Source organism: Stegastes partitus, unplaced genomic scaffold (genome assembly GCF_000690725.1).
Source record: "Stegastes partitus isolate 25-593 unplaced genomic scaffold, Stegastes_partitus-1.0.2 Scaffold189, whole genome shotgun sequence".
Lineage (NCBI taxonomy): Eukaryota > Metazoa > Chordata > Actinopteri > Pomacentridae > Stegastes > Stegastes partitus.
Window position 1 is genome coordinate 447,323 of NW_007577920.1, and position 18,209 is coordinate 465,531.

Sequence of the window (18,209 nt, forward strand, 5' to 3'; positions counted from 1 at the left end):
AGCTCATGCAGCGCCGCCACAAGCCCAGTTTGGACAGGGCAGTGGACCCATCTGGTTGGACAATGTTAGATGTCTGGGAAATGAATCATCGATCACAGACTGCAGTCATCAAGGATTTGGGGTCCACAACTGTGGTCACAATGAAGATGCCAGCGCTGTGTGTAAATGTAAGTTTATTTTTATGTTTTTCAGAGTTTATTGAGCTTGATCTCAGTCAGTGTTGTTTCAACCTCTTTCTTTTATTTTTATCTGATAACCCTATGTCTTTTTATTCAGTCCAGCCCTCTTCACATAAGGCTACTCAGCTTAGTTGCAAAAGTGATAAAATCTGGGTAGGACTACATGTGGACAGCATGACAGCTGCCGGTTTGAGTCCATACTCGGGCAACATGGCTTCCCGTAATTGCTCCTGGCTCTTCGTGCATGATGATGTGGTTTGGTACGAAGTGGATGCACGGGCAGGTGCCTGCGGAAATGAACTGAGGGTAAAGAGTAATTGTTTTTGTGCTTTCTGTCTTTTTTCTTTCTTTCTTTTACAAATCTTGAAAGGTTTCTAACTTTCTAGCCCTCAAACATCACATTTTGATATTCCAAGCAGTTTTGCCTGATTGCCAGTGTCCATATATGCACTTTTTAAAAATTTTAATTTAAAATACTATTTTTTCCCCCGTAAATATAGAAGAATCTTAAGAATCTGTACAATATCACTATTTTCTACTCATGGAAGCATCTATGCACTTCTAATATATGTCTACACATAGAAAAACCCTGTTTAATATTGTTATCAGAATGTCTACATCTAGGAGAATCTGTACAATCTGTATCAACGATGCATTTTTATATTTCTTATTTATATTTTATTTTTCTACTGATGTCCCTGTATTTTTACACTTTGCTGCTGTTACACTGCAGATTTCCCCACTATGGGATTAATAAGGCATAAATTATCTTATCTTAGTATCTAAGGCATTTTTAAGGTAATCATTGAACTGACTCTGTCTTGCAGACCAACAGGACACATGCCATCTACTCCAATGCTTTGTTTATCTACCCATTGAATGAATCCTTCACTGTTCCTGTGACTCTTCCCTTCTCCTGTGCTTATCCTCTGGACACAGACAGCTCCCTGTATATGACTATTAGGCCTTTCCTGCCGTAAGTATCCTTTTAATATATACATGTAATGCCACTTATATTATTCTATTCATCACACAATGAAAATTAAGACAAGCCTGGCGTTGGTTTGTTATGGTCACACTATCATTTCAGACAACAAAAAGACTTTTTTTATTTTGCTGTGAATGTACACTTACTATTTTAAAGAATTGTTCCCTCTCTGTCAAGCTGCAGTTGTCGCAGAATCATATCAGAATCAGTTTTATTTCCAAGCAGGATGTCACATACAAGGACTTTAAATTTGTTTTAGGGCATAACAGTAAACACAAACGTATAGATTAACAACGTGTTGCAAGTCAGTAGAATGTGAGTGTTACAAGACAAAATAGCAGCAAGTGTAATCAAAGGATTATGAGTCATAAAAAGTAAAAATGTACTTCCAGTGTTCAGGAATATGCAAAATAATCACCTGAGAATGTGCAAGATAACATAGTATGTAATGTAAACAATTTGAAATGTGCAAAAGGAGAACAAGAATCCTATTCCTAGATTCGTGGAGGATTCATATATCCTCACTATCAATGTCCAGAACTGTATAAAATCTTAGAAATAGAAAGCTTTAATTTTCATTGTATTCAGGATATAACAAGATTAGGAATGCCACTCCTGTTTGGTGCATCGAAGTAGGAAAAAAAAAACATTGCATATCAAACATTAAGCACACTATAAAATAACTTAATGCAAAATAAAACAGGCATCTGTACTGTAAAGTGCCAGAGTTAATAGTAGTGATTGCACAAGTCTAAGTGGATATTCCCCTGTGAAATATAACATAAAATACAATAAAATATGAAATAAGTATACTGTTAGTATAGAGGGAGTATAGTTGTGAAAGTGTATAAGGTAGTTCATGACAACTGTTCATATTTTACGTTGATTAACCCTATTCAGGACTTTCATGTCGCCATACGTAGAAGATCTTTTGGTGTCCATTGGACCCCAAGAAAGAATATGTGCAAAATATTTGTTGGTATTCATTATAGTCTTTCATACTATGTTAAATAAATTTTCTGATAAGTTGACGTAGTTTTGGTTCCAAATGCATGACAAATATCCGTCTTTTTATATTTAAAAACAAATAAAAAAAAAAACAATACCTGTCACCTAAACCAAATGGCCTGGGGGTCCCAAAAGGCCTTGAATAGAGTTAAGAGCGGTGATGGCCTTTGACAATGTTTTCGGTTCTGGAAGGATAATGTGTGTTTGCAATGTCTTGGAGTGAAGGAAGGGGCTAGCCAATAATGTTCTAAGCTGTGCTGATGACTTTTTCAAATAAAGTGGATATAACAATAACAACAACTGTGACAAAATGACCTGCTTGTCAACATTTTAATATTTTCTGAATAGGTTGGAAGGTGGTATTTCAGGCGAAGGTCCAAAACCCAGAGCCTACATGTATCTGTATCGTGACTCCAACTTCACCAACCGTTATCCAGGAACCCAGGTCAGGCTCCCGATGGGCTTGCCGCTGTACGTGGGCGTCAGTGTTCCAAACGTAGACCCGAGCTTTGGGCTTGTTCTGGAGGACTGTGTCGCCACTCACTCAACAAACCCCAATGATACCACACGATACCCCCTCATCCAGAACCAGTACGTGCACCAGATTGAGCTTCAGCAGATAGTTTGTGGGTTTCGGTGACCGTGATGATCCTCTCCTCTGACAGGTGTCCTGCCGCTGGCCAACTGGTGTCAGTGATTGAAAGCGGCTCGTCCCTCCATGCTCGTTTCTCTGCTGTGCTGTTCCTCCTGCAGGGTAATTATCGAGATATTTACCTGCACTGCAACCTGAGCCTTTGTGACCGGAGAAGTTTCAACTGTATCCCAGTGAGTTACACATTTCACTTTGTCAGTAATCCACATTCACTGCTTGTATCTATCCTCATGGTTTCTCCACCATTTTCCACCTCATAGCATTGCAGAAGTAGGACATCTCGCTCTGTTTCCAACTCTGCTCCTATGGAGCCCATCACCATTGGGCCAATCACTTGTGAGTATGAATTACAATCTGGTTTCAGAAGTAATTTTTCAACACAATAATCTGCATCAAATTAGTAACCACTGTTTTCTTTTGTTTTCAATCTTTACCTTTAGGGGACAAACCAGCTCAGTGACTTGGTAACCTAAAATGATAATATAAATCCATTCCTTATTTTTGATATTAAGTTGATCTTATTCACATTCCATGAAATAATCAAATTTGGATTAAGTTGTACATTTAATTCTTACCAGACTTTGTCTCTTTCTTCAATTGTACTAATAATATGAATAATATGAAGTCACTCCATACTTTGGTAGTAAATTGTGTTTATTGAAATGAAATATTAAAATGGTTTTATTAAACTATGTTTAAAAAATTGGCTACATTGTGCGCTTAAATCTCATCGGACTTTGTATCATTCTTCAATTGTACTTCTCTTGCAAATACCAATCAAAAATAAAATATTGAAGTTGTCGCAAAAAGTAAGGTGCCACTGCTTTCTTTCCTTACACTGATTTTTAGTGTGTGATTATGGATAACCATATTATTTTGTAACAGTGTACAATGCATTTTCTGCTTTCATTGATTTCTTTTTAGATCTAACCACAGATTTTTTTCCTGTTACTTTGTAAAACTGTGCAACTGACATGTCTGCACCATATTTATAAAACATACAATTAAACACTATACCTTGATGGTGGAATGTGAAGTAGATAATAAACAACCATTTCATGAATTGACATTGAATTTTGGTGTAGACATCAAGGAACTCTGGGCCAGTGTCTGTAGTTTGTAATGTGGTACAGGTGACCAGATGTCCACGATTAATGAAGATTGAATCCTAACAATCTTAGTGAGTTGCTGACTTTTCCTCTGGCGCCACCAAGAGGTTGACATTTGTGCTTCACCATTAAAAACTGTATCCCAAGCATTGTGAGATTGATCACCATATAATTTGATAATCTGATACCAAGATGATATGCTTTTTGTTCCTCTTTATCATGAGCATGAAAATGTCACATTATCAATGGGCTGATTGACTTCCTGCTCATCAAGTACTAAGTAAAATCTTGGGCCTTAAATCCTTGTCAAATTCCTTAAAATCACATGCAAACACAGAGAAAAAGTCAATTCCAGCCTTTCTGTTAATTAAAATGTATTTTTTGAAGTAGACTACAGACATCAAACTTTTCCTGAAGGGTTTCCTATGAAGCAAGAATGACACAGCAATTATTTTTTTCACACAGGTGTGTTGTAGAACCCGATTCGTCAGTGACGAGACATAAACTGTGACATAACATTTGCTGTATGACCCTGTTGTCCGTGTTGCCACGGTTCCACATTAAATGAGCAGATCTGGTGAATCTGTTTCAGTACTTCCCTAACATCATCCTGATTATCCATTTCTTCTTCAGTGACTAGATGCCATTTTGATCTGATATCAAGCTGTTGTGGGCCATGGTTGGACACTGACTCATTCCTAGTCCCTATCATTTTGGTCCAACCTTTTTAGACCATTCTTCTTCCACTGATTTAGGGGACCAAAATTTCCAATTTGATGGTCGGGAATTCTCCGATTACTGGGCAGATGTGTTGAAGAGGTCGCCTGGTCTATCACTGACCCCATCAGGCGAAGGGTCACCAACAGAGGCACACTGTCAGGACAGGCAAACCAGGCAATTGCCTGGGACTCCGTTGGCAAAGGGGGCCCCCAAGCAGCTATACTTTGATACATTTTGCAGTGACGACCATGAACCCCCTTAAACCTATGCAGGCCCCTATACAGTACATTGAAAGTGGTGTCCCACAACTCTACCTAGTGGGGCCCACCTCCAGCTGACGCTTACTGATCCATCTGGTTGCCTGATAAACAAAGTGAACTTTCAGCACAGTGATGCGACACTTGTCAGGTTTCCAGAAAAAGAAGAAGAAGGAGGAAAAATGTTAACTAGAAAGTGGTAGGTGGATATGCTGCTGATAAATGCACAAGAAGGTTGACTTCAGTTAATATGTAACTTACAGGTGTCGGCCACATTAGCATGTCATTCTAATCCTCTACTGAGTTGGAGATGAGCTCACAGTAACAAAAGTCACTTTTAATAATCTTGTAGTTGTTAATTTTATATTGTGGTGTTTTATTTGATTTATTTTGTTTTAGCATTTTTATTATATTTTTATTTTATTGTTTTTTATTTTATTATTTTTTTTGTCAGCATTGATCCATTTTATTTTTTGATGCCATCTAACTGTGTGTGTGTGTGTGTGTGTGTGTGTGTGTGTGTGTGCCCGCCCGCCCTCTGAGGGGAGGAACAAGTTGAGATAAAATGAACAACTGATATGATCACGTGTTTCCAAACAAAAATAGATCATATAAACCCACACAATACCCAGCATTTACATTCAAACTGTCCCTCCCCAAGTGTAGCTTCATTTCATTCCTTCACCTTTCTGTTCATATCTATCACCTACTCTTCTTCCTCTTAGACTTTTACAAAAACACATAAACACATACGTCTCACTAATCAACTAACTTAACACTTACACTAAACAAACATGAACAAACAAAATTAACTTACTTTTATTCATCAATAAAAGAGCTCTGTCTGACACTATAGCCACTTATTTTCTTTGCACAATAAGATCAAAAGTCTAAATCAATACGTCTATAATTCAACAAAAAAATATCTTATCAAAAGTCTACAAAGCTTAAGGGCTCATATCAAAGTGGAAAAAGTTTATTCATACAATAATGGATAAAACAAATATGACAAGAACCGTCAAACATAGTCAACATAGGTACAATTAAGTCCAGATTTAGAAGCAAATCACAAGTCATGAAATATAAACTGAGGTAAACACCTCAAATTAAATAAAGATGGACTGATACAGACTATTTGTGATCCAAACTCTCCTCTTGACTTTACTAATAATTTGGTTTTATGTCACAAATGAATAAACGCACTTTATCATTTAATTTTTATATATTTTTTCTATCTACCACACACAGTTCTCGTCACACTCAAAGTAAAAGAGAAAAAGAGAGCAGCGCACAGGATCAGCTCAGAAACAAAACCACACACTATAGTATTTTAATAAGACAAAGCCGTCTTAATTTGTAAGGTAAGATTCTCGGATCGAAATCAAACGAAAACCCAAAACAACACGCTGAAATGCCCCTTTTCTTTGAAACCTTAATGTTAACCATATGTTAAACAATACATAGCAATTTTTAAAGTTCCTTTTGGTGATTTGTATTATTCTATCAAAGCAGGGTTGTACCATTGAAGACCATNAGTGAATCAAGGCTCTCTGAGTGTCGTCACCAAGGGTTAGGATCTCACAACTGTGGGCACAATGAAGACGCTGGTGTTGTTTGTGAAGGTAAAGAAGGGTTTATGCTACAAAAGACAATGTTACTGTCTGTCTGTGATATAACATTTAACTGAGCAAATATCAGTAACTAAGTATTACATAAATATTAAGTTTCTTTACATAGCTTTTTTTTTATCTGCAGGCATTTCCACATGAAATGTTGTTTCCCCGTTTTCAGTCAAAAACCTGTTTTTGTAGTGTTCAAAGTATCATCCTACTGGAAGTCAAGTTCCATCTGTCTTCCTTCAACAGTACTGGCATAGAGGGTGTCAGAAAAAATACATTAAAAAAAAGTGTAATTTTATATCCATCCATCTATTTTCTTTCTCTGATCCGGGATCTGGCCACGGAGGCAGCAGATGAAGCAGGTCATTCCAGACATTGTTCACTCTCAAAGGAACAATGGCCCTACTCCAAGCTTCCTCCGGATGTCTGAGCTTCTCACTCTGTCTCTAAGGCTGAGCCCTGCCACCCTACCAAGGAAACTTATTTTGGCCACTTGTACCCACGATGCTGTTCTTTCAGTCACTACCTTTAGCTCATGACCATAGATGAGGGTTGGAACTTAGATGGACTGGTAAATCTTGAACTTCATCTTCTGGCTCAGCTTCATCTCCACCACACTGGTCCAGTACAACTACTGTACTTACTGCTAATGCTGCACCAAGCCACCTATCCATCTCACACTCCATTTTTTTGTCACTCGTGAACAAGATCCAGAGATACTTGAACTCCTTAATTTGGGGAAGCAACTCTTCCCCAACCCAGAGGGAGCAATCCACCGGTTTCTGGCAGAGGACCATGGCCTTGGACTGGGAGGTGCTGACTTGCATTCCAGCCACTTCACACTCAGCTGCAAACTGCTCCAGTGCATGCTGAAGATTTGGTGAAGCAAACAGTACCACGTCATCTGCAAAATGCAGAGATGTGATCCTGAGGTCCCCAAACCGGACACCCTCCTGCCCTCAGCTGTGCCTTGAGGTTCTGTTCATGAACACCACAAACAGGATCGGAGACAAACGGCAGCCCTGGTGAAGTCCAACACCCACTGGAAACACGTTTGACATTGTGCTGAGAATGTAAACACAGCCCTCACTTTGGTTATTAAAGGGTCCAAATGGCTCATGACAATGAGCCTGATACCCTATACTCTCACAGTACCCCCCACAGAGCCCCTCGAGGGACACGTTTGTAAGCCTTTTCCAAATTCACATAACACATGTAGACTGGCTGGTTGAGCTCCCACGACTCCCTCAGCAGCTCTGCAAGGGTAAAGAGTTTGTCCACCTTTCCACGGCCAGACTCTGTATTTGTCCTCCTGGATCTGAAGTTGACAGTTGGTTGGAGCCTCCCTTCCAGCACACTCGAGTAAACTTTCCCAGGGAGCATGAGAAGTGTGATACCCTGATAACTGGAACATCGCCTCCAGTCCCCCTTTTTTTTCAAAATGAGAACCACTACCCCGGTCTGCCACTCCACAGGCACTGTATCCATTGCTGACATGACATTGAAGAGACGTGTCCGCCAAGACAGTCCAACAATGTCCAGAGCCTTTTGTATCTCAGTGTCATACACACTTGGCACTTTGCCACTGAGGAGTTTCCTGACTACCTCGACAACCTCCGGTAAAGATTCACCTGAGTCTTCAGGCTCTGCCTAACCATTGGGCCCTAAGGCTCAGCCACCAGATGCTCCCTGGCGAGCTGCTCTCTTGGGCCTAACACCAGGAGGCGGCCCCTTTTAATTACTATTTTTAAAAACACAAATTATGTTTTGGCTTATTCTATTCACATTCAACATATAAATTAACAGTTTGGTTACGGTAGATATTTCCTTCAGTTTACCAAAAGAGGGAACTTCTGTAAAATTACGGTTCAAAAAGGATAACCTTATTTTAAAATTGTTATTGTACAAAGTCTCTCTTTCATATAATAAATATCTGTAAAATAAGAATATATGTCATACATTATCATAATATTTAAAGATAACGATAAACATAATCATATTTTTGATCATTTAATTACAGTTTTTACAATTTTACGGCAATCATGAATTGCTATTTATTAAAAATACAGAGTTATTGATTATTTACAGTTTAAGCAGGGTTGGCTTTTTTTAGGAATAACATGTAAGTAAATACTTTTTTTTTGCTTTTTTGGTAGTTATTATCTGTAATTGAACATAACAGGGAAAATATGTAAAATAACAGCAAAGCGTTCAAATAATTACAGTTAAAAACTGGTTAAAAGAAAAGTTCACTTTTACAGAGTGTGCTCTCTGTTCTTCTGGTAGCTCTTTCACCAGTGAGGCTGGTCAACTCTGACAACCGCTGCTCTGGCAGAGTGGAGGTCTTCCATAATGGACGATGGGGGACAGTGTGTGATGATTTCTGGGACATGAATGATGCTCGGGTGGTGTGCAGACAGCTGGACTGTGGTGAAGCTCGTGCAGCGCCGCCACAAGCCCAGTTTGGACAGGGCAGTGGACCCATCTGGTTGGACAATGTTAAATGTCTGGGAAATGAATCATCGATCACAGACTGCAGTCATCAAGGATTTGGGGTCCACAACTGTGGTCACAATGAAGATGCCAGCGCTGTGTGTGAATGTAAGTTTATTTTTATGTTTTTCAGAGTTTATTGAGCTTGATCTCAGTTGCTATTATTTCAAGCCCTGTCTTTCATTTTTTTTCTGATAACCTTATGTCTTTTTATTCAGTCCAGCCCTCTTCACATGAGGCTACTCAGGTTATTTGCAACCATGATAAACTCCTGATAGGACTGCATATAAACAGCATGACAACTGCTGGTTTGAGACCATTCTCGGGCAACCTGGCTTCCCGCAACTGCTCCTTGTTCTCTGTGCATGATAATATGGTTTGGTACGAAGTGGAGGCTCAGGCAGATGCCTGTGGAAATAAACTGAGGGTAAAGAGAAACTTTTTTCTTTTGTTCTTTCTTTCTTTCTTTCTTTCTTTCTTTCTTTCTTTCTTTCTTTCTTTCTTTCTTTTCCAAACTTTAATTGTATCTATACCTTGGGCTCTCTTATGAGTGTCAGGATGTCTCAGTCTTGTGTTTCCTTAAGTTCAAACCTCTCAGTGACATTGATTAGCGACGTTAACCAAATCCATGTTTCTGGAGCCAGTCTCTCTTTTCCTTAGATGTGGCCTACTTAAACAGCACCCTGAAGGTTTCTGGCTCACTCATCCCTTAAACATCACATTTTGATGTGGGGAACCTTTCAATCATGTGCTTTTTTTGTTTGTTTGTTTTTTTTTGATTTTTGTAGACCTTATACACAAACTGCACTGCCATACACACATAATGCAATCCCAATATTCAATGCATTAATGTATTCCAACTAATTTTGCCTGATTTTAGTGTTGATATATGCAAATAATTTTTCCACCTCATTCTAGAGAACATCAGGCTTTTTCCTATAGTTGAATTAAGATATTATTGTGCTTGCTTGTACAATGATGGCCCACTGACAGGTGCAGACAGAAAATAAGGAAACAGCTTCAACTTACATGTAAATTATGCTATATTTGTTTGATTTATCATGTTCAACCAAAACTTTTTATTTTAGGCTGACAAGCATTTACAACTGCTCCTAGTAGACCACACATAGAATAACAATTATACTTCACCCTATTGTAACATCAATGCATTTATCCCCTTTGCTGCTGTAACACTGCAAATTTCCCTACTATGGGATTAATAAGGCTTATGTTATCTTAATGCTATCTTATCTTAGTATCTATTCTAACTTATTCTATCTTAGTCATTGAACTGACTGATAATGTAATCCTCTGTCTTGCAGACAAACAGGACGCATGCCGTCTACTCCAATGCTTTGTTTATCTACCCATATGATCAACGCATCACCATTCCTGTGACTCTTCCCTTCTCCTGCGCTTATCCTCTGGACACCAACAACTCACTGTATATGACTGAGTATTAGGCTATTCCTGCCTTAAGGACCCGTTTATTAAATATAAGCAAAATCGCTTACCATATTCAGTTGTAAAAATGATGACACTCCTGCGAGTGTTTTTTTTTTTCTCCTTTATCTTCAGTGGACAAACCAGCTCAGTGACTTGGTAACCTAAAATGATAATATAAATCCATTCCTTATTTTTGATATTAAGTTGATCTTATTCACATTCCATGAAATAATCCAATTTGGATTAAGTTGTACACTTAATTCTTACCAGACTTTGTCTCTTTCTTCAATTGTACTACTCTTACATCAACAATAAAAAAAAAAGAAAAAAGAAGTTGTAATTTAAAAAAAGGGAGGTGCCAATGCTCACTTTCCTTATATTAATTTTCAGAACAAACATAACATGAATATATTATGTGTAATACTATTTTTTTGCAATGTGTACAATGCATTTCCTTTTCTATTTTTTTATGGTTTTTTCTTCTTTTTTTTTTTTTTTAGATCTAATAATGGATTTTTCACAGTGACACTATAAAACTGTGCAACTGATATATGCATCTTATTTTTTAAAAACAAAACAAAACACAGCCACTCCCCCTTGACTGTAGAAGGGGAACTAGGTAACAAAGACAATGTGAGACCTGATTGCAACCTTAACACACAGCTTTGAACCTGACTGAAGATTTTGAACAACTCTTTCATGAATTGGAATAAAGTTTCAGTATAGACATGTTATTTATCTTCTGTTAAAAGCTTCAGAACAATGTCTGTTGTTTTAAATGTGTTGTCTAAATAAAGGTGAGTTGACTTTTCATTCATTGTGCTCAGATAGTAAATCCTATCAACTTTGGAGAGCTGCTTACTTTTCCTCTGGTGCCACCAAGAGGTTGATGTTTGTGCTTCAGCATTAAATACTGAATCTCAAAAATAGTTAGATGGATTCCATGTAATTTGATGCCAAAAATTATATGCATTTTATAGTGAGCATGACAACATCACATTATTGATGGGCAGGTTCGGATCGATACCGGTTCGGCTCAATTTTGACCTGGACCATACTGTGAAGAAGTCCTGTCAAGAATTCTCTCATAGTAAGTGTTTATCCCAAATTTTAAACTGCAGGTCTATTTAGAATGTCTGTTTAGCCTAAGCCACACTAATAAATGTAAATTTAAAAAAAATTAAAAAAAAAAAAACGTTCACAGTTTCAAGATTCCCTAAAACCACCATTTTCCGTGATTTGACCCACACTGGTAGATCTAAACCCCATCTCAGTGGATGCAAGTGAAATTTGACCCGAAACAGTGTACAAAAATTTGTTGAACCTGTACAAAAGTATAACATTTTAAAATATTTTCAGTTTTGTGTATTTTCGGTCACACTTTAGGAAAAGTCATCAAATTTCAGGCTATGAGACTGACGTTAAGGGTATTTTTAGTGCTGTTAAATGTCAAAACAGGTCAAATTTGACCCGAAACAGTATGTAAGGGTAACAGAGTCCTCCCCAATGTTGAAGTGAAGCCCCTGGGTTGAAGGTCACCACAGCCTGCTGCTCTGCTCTCTAGGAAACTTACAATAATGGCCAATGTATGCAGGGGCGTGGCTTTGGCTTAACTTTTTTTGATTGACAGGCCCGTAGCCCAATACAATGGGTTCATGTCGTGGTAGGGGGCGGGGCGGAAAGTGAGCGATGTTTCCCTCGGGTTTCGGGTTTAGAGCAGTTGGGGTTAATTTCCGCTCGGTCGCTGCCGTTTAAAAAAAATAAAAAAATAAAACAAGCAGCCTTCAGCTCTTCTGTGCCGGACAGCCGCCGCCGTCATGTCCAACAACAATGCCAGTAACAACTTAATTATCGCTCAGAGGGCCGTGAAGCAGCTCCGGTTGGAGGCCAGTATCCGGAGGATCAAGGTACGAACCCCTCAACACCGACACACAAACACGGAAGACCGAGCTAACCTGCCGCTGAATGGCGGAGGCAAACTGAAGAAATGACACAGTGAACTCTGGCCGAAATATATTCAACAAGTTGCTCCACAAAGTTACACATAACACACTTTAACCGGTTTCTGGTTGACGAAACCGCAGCTACAGGCGAAGAAGTTGTGTCAGTTTCTCACTTTAGACTGTCTTTTAAACTGTAAACACATCGACTAAAGTTACACGTTTTTAGCTGTTCAACCTGCTTGTGTTCGTTATCTAAAGGAAACAGGTGACTTTATCTCCGTAAAAGTTACACAGCTGACACACCCATTAGTGTAATGCGCCGTTGCTTGCAAATGCTATGCAAAAAAACCCGAACCAGTTAGTCTGTGTGGGTAGATCAGGCAGGCAGGCAGGCAGGCTGTGTTGTGTTGTGTTGTGTTGTGTGTTACAAGTACTGTACATGTGATAGGCTTTCTGTGTTTGCACACACACGCCATATGTGTATCTCTGCAGGTGTCCCAGGCTGCTGCTGATCTGAGAAACTTCTGCTTGCAAAACGCCTCCAAGGACCCTCTCCTGATGGGGGTCCCGTCCAGCGATAATCCCTTCAGACCCCCCAAGTCCTGCTCCCTGTTCTGAGGTAGGCCTGCTGCTGCATCCACCCGGGAGTTAAAGGTCCCATATGGTGGAAATCCACTTTTGTTGTGTTTTGCGCTAGATGAGATTAGAAGATGTTTATTTGTGTCATTCCTTGAACCCCCTCCCACAACTAGCTTCAAAAACTAGTAAGAGTTCAACCCAGGTGACTAACCCGTGGTCATCCATTTCAGTCAGCGTGTTCTTCCTGAAGAGAGCAGAAACAGTAGCGGTTAATTGTCTTTTTTTAGAGCAAAACAGCCTATTTAGAATGTACCTAAAACAAGGAGTCATGGTGAAATGAACTATTTTGAGCTGAAAAATTGTAAGACACGCTTTGGGAATGTGTGAGACTTTGATTAGTTTGCTGAAAAAGCTCACAATATAAAAACTTGTACAGTTTAATTACATGAGGGAGGAATTTAAGGCCATGTTCACGTTCAGTCTCCATTGAATTCAATCTGTTAAAATAAGGACGGCATTATGGAGCCCCAAGACCTGCCAAAAGTTGTACGCCTTCTTTAATCACTTACATACAAGTTTGGAGTTACTTAAATGTTTATTCTATCTGTTCATTCTTCTCATTAATAATCAAATCACATTTTCCCAAGGTGGCATCTTTGAAGTTTCTATCCAGTCACTGGATAACCCTCTGAACCCCAAGCAGTTTCCTTTTCTTTCTTTTTTTTTGTGGTCCCGTTCAGTTTTTATTCAGTATGTGCTCATTTTTCACTGCAATATAAAGTCCTGCACCTCTATGGAAACAGTTTTAATGGCATAAATCATTTTTTAAAAAATAAGACACAAAAGTTCAGTTATTGTGAATATTTGATTTTTTATTTTTTTTTAAAAAGCAAAACTTGGAATAACATTTTACCAAGTGCACACAGGTGTTACGAACACATTGTTGCTCCGCATGCTAGACATATTTTCCTACTTACAATTTGGATTTGTTTCCATAACACTGCCTGCTGTCTCTGAATTTAGTTATAGTTACACATTTAGAGGTTTGTTCTTGTTAAAGTAATCCGTTGTTGGCTAAAAATGACTTCAGCGTCACTTCCCACTGTCGTTTTCTCAAGAATCTGCAGCTTTATAAAGTCCCTTCTTTTTCCTCCACTCACCTCTCTCTGCTCGCTGCAGCCCGAGCACACCAGTTCACCTACAACTGTGCTAAAACTACTGGTTGCTACACAATGACAAGCTGTGATATATGAGTAATGTAGCCATACATGTTCAAACTGGAAACTGATTCTGAAGAGGAACAGTGATACAGAAAGCCCCACCCTACTAGTCGACAGAAGTGGTTTCCTTGGCTTGTTACGTATGAAAAAGTCTGAATCCATGTTTGTCTAGCAGTCATCAACACACTGCAGCTTCAACATGGAGATGCTTATTCGTATTCATTGACTGCTTATTTCAGTCATGACATATTTCCTAGCATACGGAAACAAAAAAACACTGAATGGACAAGGTGAAAAACGTAGATTTTCACTGGAGGGGTTCTTTAAGTTAAGACAGATTCTACAGAGCCTGAAAAGCAACTAAGAAATTGTATACAGTCTTTACCCGCCTATATACAAGTTTCATGTTGCAGAAATTGTTATTTCCATTTTATATTTATCTGCAAATTCTAAATCTACAGTGTGTTGTATGATTATAGTGTCATTGGAGAAGCAAAATGCCTCAAATGATCAAACAAATCTCAAAATGACTACAGATTCATTTTCTTTCCATTTAATTATGAATTGATTGATATGTTGCTGGTAAAGAATGCTCCTTCTGTATACTTTATATTTATCATAGGTACTTGATCACCTTGTATCGCTAAAGGCAAACTGCCACCTTTTGTCTGATTATTCTTTAGCCAAGAATAGATTTAAAACAAGAAATAAACTAACAGATATGAATCAGGACTTATTGCATTTGATTTAGTGCCAGACTTTTGATCATGAGTTTGTTTCTTCTTTTTTTTTTTGTCTTAACACAGTCATTAGTCTTTTCCCATCTTGACAAGTGTACAGTGGTCTGGGGTTTCCATAGCTTAGATTATTAAACTACAAATAAAGCTTGAACAAAGCACCACTATGTGCGACTTGTCGGTCTTATGAAACAGGAAATCTTACACAGTACCAGCAGCTTATTTTTAGTTCATACAGAGCATTATATGGAAGTGCTGCTCTTATAAAGTTAAGCAAATGTTCTGCAACAGTAAATGTCGACATCCTGATTAGGCCTCTTTTGGGATTGAAGCTGGGTGGAGTTCTACAGGGAATTAATAAGATATAAGAACAGGCTTTGTCACATCAGACATTTTGACTTGTCAATACAGGAAAAAACACAGGTGTTACTAATAACCTCAACAATGGCTCTGGTCCAGCCATGCACAATTCTGCAGCTAACATGGAATTCGACCATCAGTAATGATTTAGAAAAAATGCGATTTTTAGCTTCCTTAATTTCCTGTGTTTTTCTGTCTACAGCAACATGAAACATGGAGGATTTCAGAATATGTCCGTCGAAGGCTTTCTTCACTTCTAAATGATGTCACTGTAGATCTACCAGCAGTTCCTCTTGGGATGACGCACACGAGGCTGATGGGTTCGGGCGGGGGGGCGGCGGGGGGGGGAACTGGTCCACTTGTTTGCCAAAACTAATAACTCCCATCTGTTACATTAACGCAGCAGCAAACTCTACATGTTCAAAAACGGAGCAGAAGATGTTCTAAGTTGACACTAACTTGACTAATGATTAAGCCGTTCTTGTGTGTACTTAACATGTCCGGCATTGATTTTTACTGACGTTACGTGTCTGTTTCCAGTCTGTGAAATTCTGCTCATGTTCATAGGTCCTGAAAGACTTACTTCCTCTTCTGTTTTGGGTGGCAGGTGGAAAAACAATCAAGCATTAATTTAAAACAGGTGCTGTTACAGAATATTAATATTTTGTCATACACACACACACACACACACACACACACACTCAGTTGTCTATTTATTAGATACACCATTCTGATATGAACGCAGTTTCATGCAACACTCCTACAGCAAGTCTCTGCTCATAAGGATTATCATGTCCAGTTTTTGTTTCAACCCTCTGAACCCCAAGCGGTTTCTAGGTTTTTTTTTTTGCTGTGGGCTCATTTTTTTCTATTGATGCACCTTTCTGGAAACAGCACAACCATGGGTAGAAAGAGAGCTGTTACTTTTACAAAAATTGATTAAGTGGAATCACAATGTATAACATTTTTCTAAGATCCCACAGGTGTTACCAACACTAAAAAATAAAAAAAAATGTTTCCATTCTATTTGCTTTGTGTAAACACAGCCTGCAGTTCAGCCAAAAAGGCCCTGAATTTTTTTGTGACTGTTGGTTGCAGCTGAATCAGTCATGGCTTCACAGTTGCGCCAAAGAGGGCAGAATTTGTAGTTTTTTACAGAATCTAGTTCAAGCAAATGGTAATTCTTGGCACATTTTAAAATGAGACATAAAATAAAGTAATTTTGAGGAATTTTAAGATTTGGCTAAGTTTCCCAACACAACGGCATGACACAGATGAGTAGTTTAATGACAGTCAGAAATCTGTGTCACAGTTTCTGGCTCTGGGAAATAGTGTAATTTTGGGTGATTTTTTATTTTTATTTTTTTTAAACACAATATGCCTGTAAAACCTGCCGGCGGGTTTTGGAATTCAGAGGTTTAACTGTCTTGGTAGGGCAGCGCAGTGGTCACATCAGACTGCAATAATTTTAGCTAGGTGTACCTAATAAACTGACAACCAACCATATATACACTATGCCTCATATTGTGTGCCTTTTATTCAGCACTACAGACATGAGACTATGATTTAACTGTGCACGTGGCCAACAAACCTACATTTAGCTTTTCAGCTGAACAGGTGTCTTTTAACTACTCTTGTATTTTGTGTGAAAGTTAAAGGTATTACTATTAATCTGATTTACGACAACATGGTACAGATTTTTACTCTGTCAGTTCAGGGTATTTGATTGTTAAATAAACCTTCATCCTGTCCTTTTTTCTGTATATATTTAACAGCCTGATGAGGGTGCTTTTATTAGCTTATACATGTTCCTGTCTTTAATTTAAGAAAAACAAAAAGGAAGAATACACATGAAGGCCTCACACTATTTGGATAGTCCGAGCAAATTTATTGTAATGTCACTTTAGATTCACAAATGCTCATGTCCCTGTTCAAATCCTTCAATATTGTTTGTATTAAATGAATCATGCTGCAGTGACTTGTTGCATTTATTGCTTTCCACACTGGAGTCATATTCCAATGAACCAAAACCTTTATTGCTGTTAGTCGGTATCTTTATCAACTTTGCTACTGTGGGCGATCTTTTAAAAATTAAATTACGTTTCCGATGAAATGCTGTGTGTGATTATTGAATTTCATTCTTTTTCTGAAAATTATGGTTTAAAAGAAATAGTTTTAAATGTATGACTGCAAGTTTTTTGTGATGTTGCCACCAAAATAATCGCATATGAATAGAAGATGTTAGATTGCAGCCTCGGGTGGTTTTGTGCAAAGTCAGTGAGATGCTGAAATAAATCTGCATCAAATACTGTACTATAATGCTTGTCTGGCAACATGTTGAAAATCTGCAGGACATCCTGTTTTCTCTTCTGCTTATGAAAACAATATGACGTCAAGCTCAAAATCAGTAGCGGCGACAGCATGCTGATACGACAATGATTTTGCGATTCGAAGCAGTTTCAAGCTAAGATTGGGAAAATAAAAGCTCATCTCAAGGTGATCAGCTGAGCCTTTAAGTGTGGGTGTGTCTGAGGGTTCATCAAAGCTGCTCCTCCTATTCTGGACACATCTGTTAATTTGGCTCACAGCACCATCAGAAACCACTTACCTGAAAGGCAACGTCAAAACTGAACTGAAGTTGGAGGCTTTTAGGAAGCAGTTTGGCCGAGTAGTTCAGTCCAAAGCTCGAGTCTATACACTGTCCATTATCAGCGATAATTAGCAGAAGTGCTGTCACCTGGAAATAAACGAGGCTGCCTCTAACTGAGGAAGTGTCCCTGCTCAGGTGAGGACGTGTGTAAATCAATATGTTGCATGAACGTGTGTACACATTGTGATCCTAAAATATACACCAGGTAGGTTTGTATCTGTGCAAAATTTCTGCTTGTTGCGATGAATG

General features: G+C 38.5%; 3 protein-coding genes across 3 annotated transcripts in view; all 3 read left to right on the plus strand.

Moving 5' to 3' along the window:
- Positions 1 to 3,636, plus strand: part of LOC103356234 (deleted in malignant brain tumors 1 protein-like) — a 10,925-nt gene extending 7,289 nt beyond the window's left edge. Inside the window, exons 7-13 of the mRNA XM_008280316.1 lie at positions 1 to 167; positions 277 to 485; positions 1,007 to 1,155; positions 2,524 to 2,766; positions 2,841 to 3,000; positions 3,088 to 3,163; positions 3,268 to 3,636. The exon at positions 1 to 167 is cut by the window's left edge and continues 1 nt beyond it. Of these exons, the coding sequence (XP_008278538.1) occupies positions 1 to 167; positions 277 to 485; positions 1,007 to 1,155; positions 2,524 to 2,766; positions 2,841 to 3,000; positions 3,088 to 3,163; positions 3,268 to 3,287 (1,024 nt within the window). The 3' untranslated portion in view covers positions 3,288 to 3,636. The remainder of the gene's footprint in view (positions 168 to 276; positions 486 to 1,006; positions 1,156 to 2,523; positions 2,767 to 2,840; positions 3,001 to 3,087; positions 3,164 to 3,267) is intronic.
- Positions 3,637 to 4,904: 1,268 nt separating this feature from the next.
- On the plus strand, positions 4,905 to 10,523 carry LOC103356235 (scavenger receptor cysteine-rich domain-containing group B protein-like). The gene is made up of 5 exons (XM_008280317.1): positions 4,905 to 4,939; positions 6,426 to 6,535; positions 8,819 to 9,133; positions 9,244 to 9,452; positions 10,348 to 10,523. The coding sequence occupies exons 1-5, from the start codon at positions 4,905 to 4,907 to the stop codon at positions 10,486 to 10,488; spliced, it is 810 nt and encodes a 269-aa protein (XP_008278539.1). The 3' UTR covers positions 10,489 to 10,523.
- Positions 10,524 to 12,160: 1,637 nt separating this feature from the next.
- On the plus strand, positions 12,161 to 16,361 carry LOC103356213 (guanine nucleotide-binding protein G(I)/G(S)/G(O) subunit gamma-5). The gene is made up of 3 exons (XM_008280290.1): positions 12,161 to 12,378; positions 12,907 to 13,033; positions 15,513 to 16,361. The coding sequence occupies exons 1-2, from the start codon at positions 12,289 to 12,291 to the stop codon at positions 13,030 to 13,032; spliced, it is 216 nt and encodes a 71-aa protein (XP_008278512.1). The 5' UTR covers positions 12,161 to 12,288; the 3' UTR covers position 13,033; positions 15,513 to 16,361.
- The last annotated feature ends 1,848 nt before the right edge of the window (positions 16,362 to 18,209 follow it).

Excerpts from the sequence above, each read along its gene's own strand:
- LOC103356213 (XM_008280290.1), top strand. The coding sequence starts at position 12,289 with ATGTCCAACAACAATGCCAGTAACAACTTAATTATCGCTCAGAGGGCC. Across the intron at positions 12,379-12,906 it reads CCAGTATCCGGAGGATCAAG|GTGTCCCAGGCTGCTGCTGA; the intron begins GTACGAACCCCT and ends GTATCTCTGCAG.